We start from the raw sequence: 1494 nt of genomic DNA, 5'->3' as shown, positions 1-1494 counted from the left end.
GCCCCCAGCCATGCCGCCGCCCGGCCCCCAGCCCTGCGCCACCTCAGGTCCCACGCTGCGGCGCCGGGCATCCATCTGTGGCACAGGCGCGGTGGCGCGGCTCCTCACGGGCACGGATCTCATCCCACAGGTACGGTGGCCGTCTGGAACCTGCTCACCAAGTCCCTGCTGCAGTGCGTGCACCAGCCCGACGGCTCCCTCAAGCTCTACCCTTTCCGGTGCTTTCTAGCCCACGACCACGCGGTCCGGAGCATGGAGTGGTGCAAGGCCGATAGGTGAGGGCAGGGGAGGGGGCGCCAGGGTGGGTGCTGCCGGGAGAGGGGTTCGCTCCTGCGGACAAGGCGCCTTTGCCAGGACGGGCGTACGAGGACTCGGTGCCGGTGGCGCTTGGCCCTCGGAGGCACCGAAGAGGTGGGGTTGGGCTTTCCGGGGTGCTGTTCCTCTGGGAGTGGTGCTGGGCTGCGGGGCCAGGGCCACCTCGTCCCTGTGGCAGGGATGGGGCTTGGCTCTGCGCTGGGGTCTCAGTGCTGCCTTTCTCCTGGTTCTCAGCAACTTCCTGGTCACGGCAGGGAGCGACCGCAAGATCAAGTTCTGGGACCTGCGGCGGCCCTACGAGCCCATCAACAGCATCAAGCGCTTCCTCAGCACGGAGGTGGCCTGGCTGCTGCCCTACAACGGCGTCACCGTGGCCCAGGACAACTGCTACGCCTCGTGAGTGCCAGGGCGGCTGCGGTGCCCGCTCTGCGCCCAGGGGCCAGCCCTGCGGCTGGGGTCTGGCCTGTCCCTCCCCGGGGACCCCCTCTGGCCTCTCCCTCCTAGGGGCGCCACTCGTGCCGGGTTGTGCCACGCCACAGCTCCGCGGTGCTGGTGTCCCCTGGCCATACCATCCCGGGGCACAAGCGAGGGGGCAAGGGGAGGGACGAGGCCCCTGAGCTCCTGCGTGGCCCCAGGCCGACACAAGTCAGCGGAAGGGGTTCTGGGGCTTTGGGCACGTTCCCAGCTGGCGGGAGCTGCCCGGGGATGCTGCGATGCGCTGCCGGAGCGAGAGCAGCAGCCTCTATCCGCCTGGGTCCTGGGGTCTCAGGGAGGTGGGCTACTGCCTGGCTCTCACTGTCAGGGGGTGGCAGCGCAGAGCTCCATCCCCACCCGTTCCCTTTCTGTTGCAGTTATGGTCTCTGCGGGATCCACTACATCGACGCCGGGTACTTGGGCTTCAAGGCTTATTTTGTGGCCCCTCGCAAGGGGACCGTGTGGGTAAGAGGCTGGTGCAGGGTGGCTCTGTGCTGGGGGCTGTGTCAGAGAGGTGGGCCCCTGCCCCAAACCCGGCATTGCCCAGCCGCATGAGGCCCCGGCTCTTGGGGTCACCCTCTGCCCCTCGGACGGGGGACCAAGGTGGTGTCCCCCCCTGCGTTCAAGCTGTCAAGCTGCCTCAGAGCCCCCGTCCCCCACCGAGGGGCAGAGGGCGGGGCCCAGGGGCTGGGGTTGGGGGGGCTG

General features: G+C 69.3%; 1 protein-coding gene across 1 annotated transcript in view; it reads left to right on the top strand.

Moving 5' to 3' along the window:
• The window catches only part of GTF3C2 (general transcription factor IIIC subunit 2), a 2684-nt gene extending 1196 nt beyond the window's left edge, over nucleotides 1-1488 (top strand). The window contains exons 2-4 of the mRNA XM_035902574.1: nucleotides 9-275; nucleotides 550-711; nucleotides 1167-1488. Coding sequence (XP_035758467.1) covers nucleotides 9-275; nucleotides 550-711; nucleotides 1167-1344 — 607 coding nt within the window. The 3' untranslated portion in view covers nucleotides 1345-1488. The remainder of the gene's footprint in view (nucleotides 1-8; nucleotides 276-549; nucleotides 712-1166) is intronic.
• The last annotated feature ends 6 nt before the right edge of the window (nucleotides 1489-1494 follow it).

Source organism: Egretta garzetta, unplaced genomic scaffold (genome assembly GCF_000687185.1).
Source record: "Egretta garzetta isolate BGI_Z169 unplaced genomic scaffold, ASM68718v1 scaffold2329, whole genome shotgun sequence".
In the NCBI taxonomy this organism is placed as follows: domain Eukaryota; kingdom Metazoa; phylum Chordata; class Aves; order Pelecaniformes; family Ardeidae; genus Egretta; species Egretta garzetta.
Note: the sequence above shows the minus strand (reverse complement) of the source record. Positions and strands in the feature narration are given on the sequence as shown.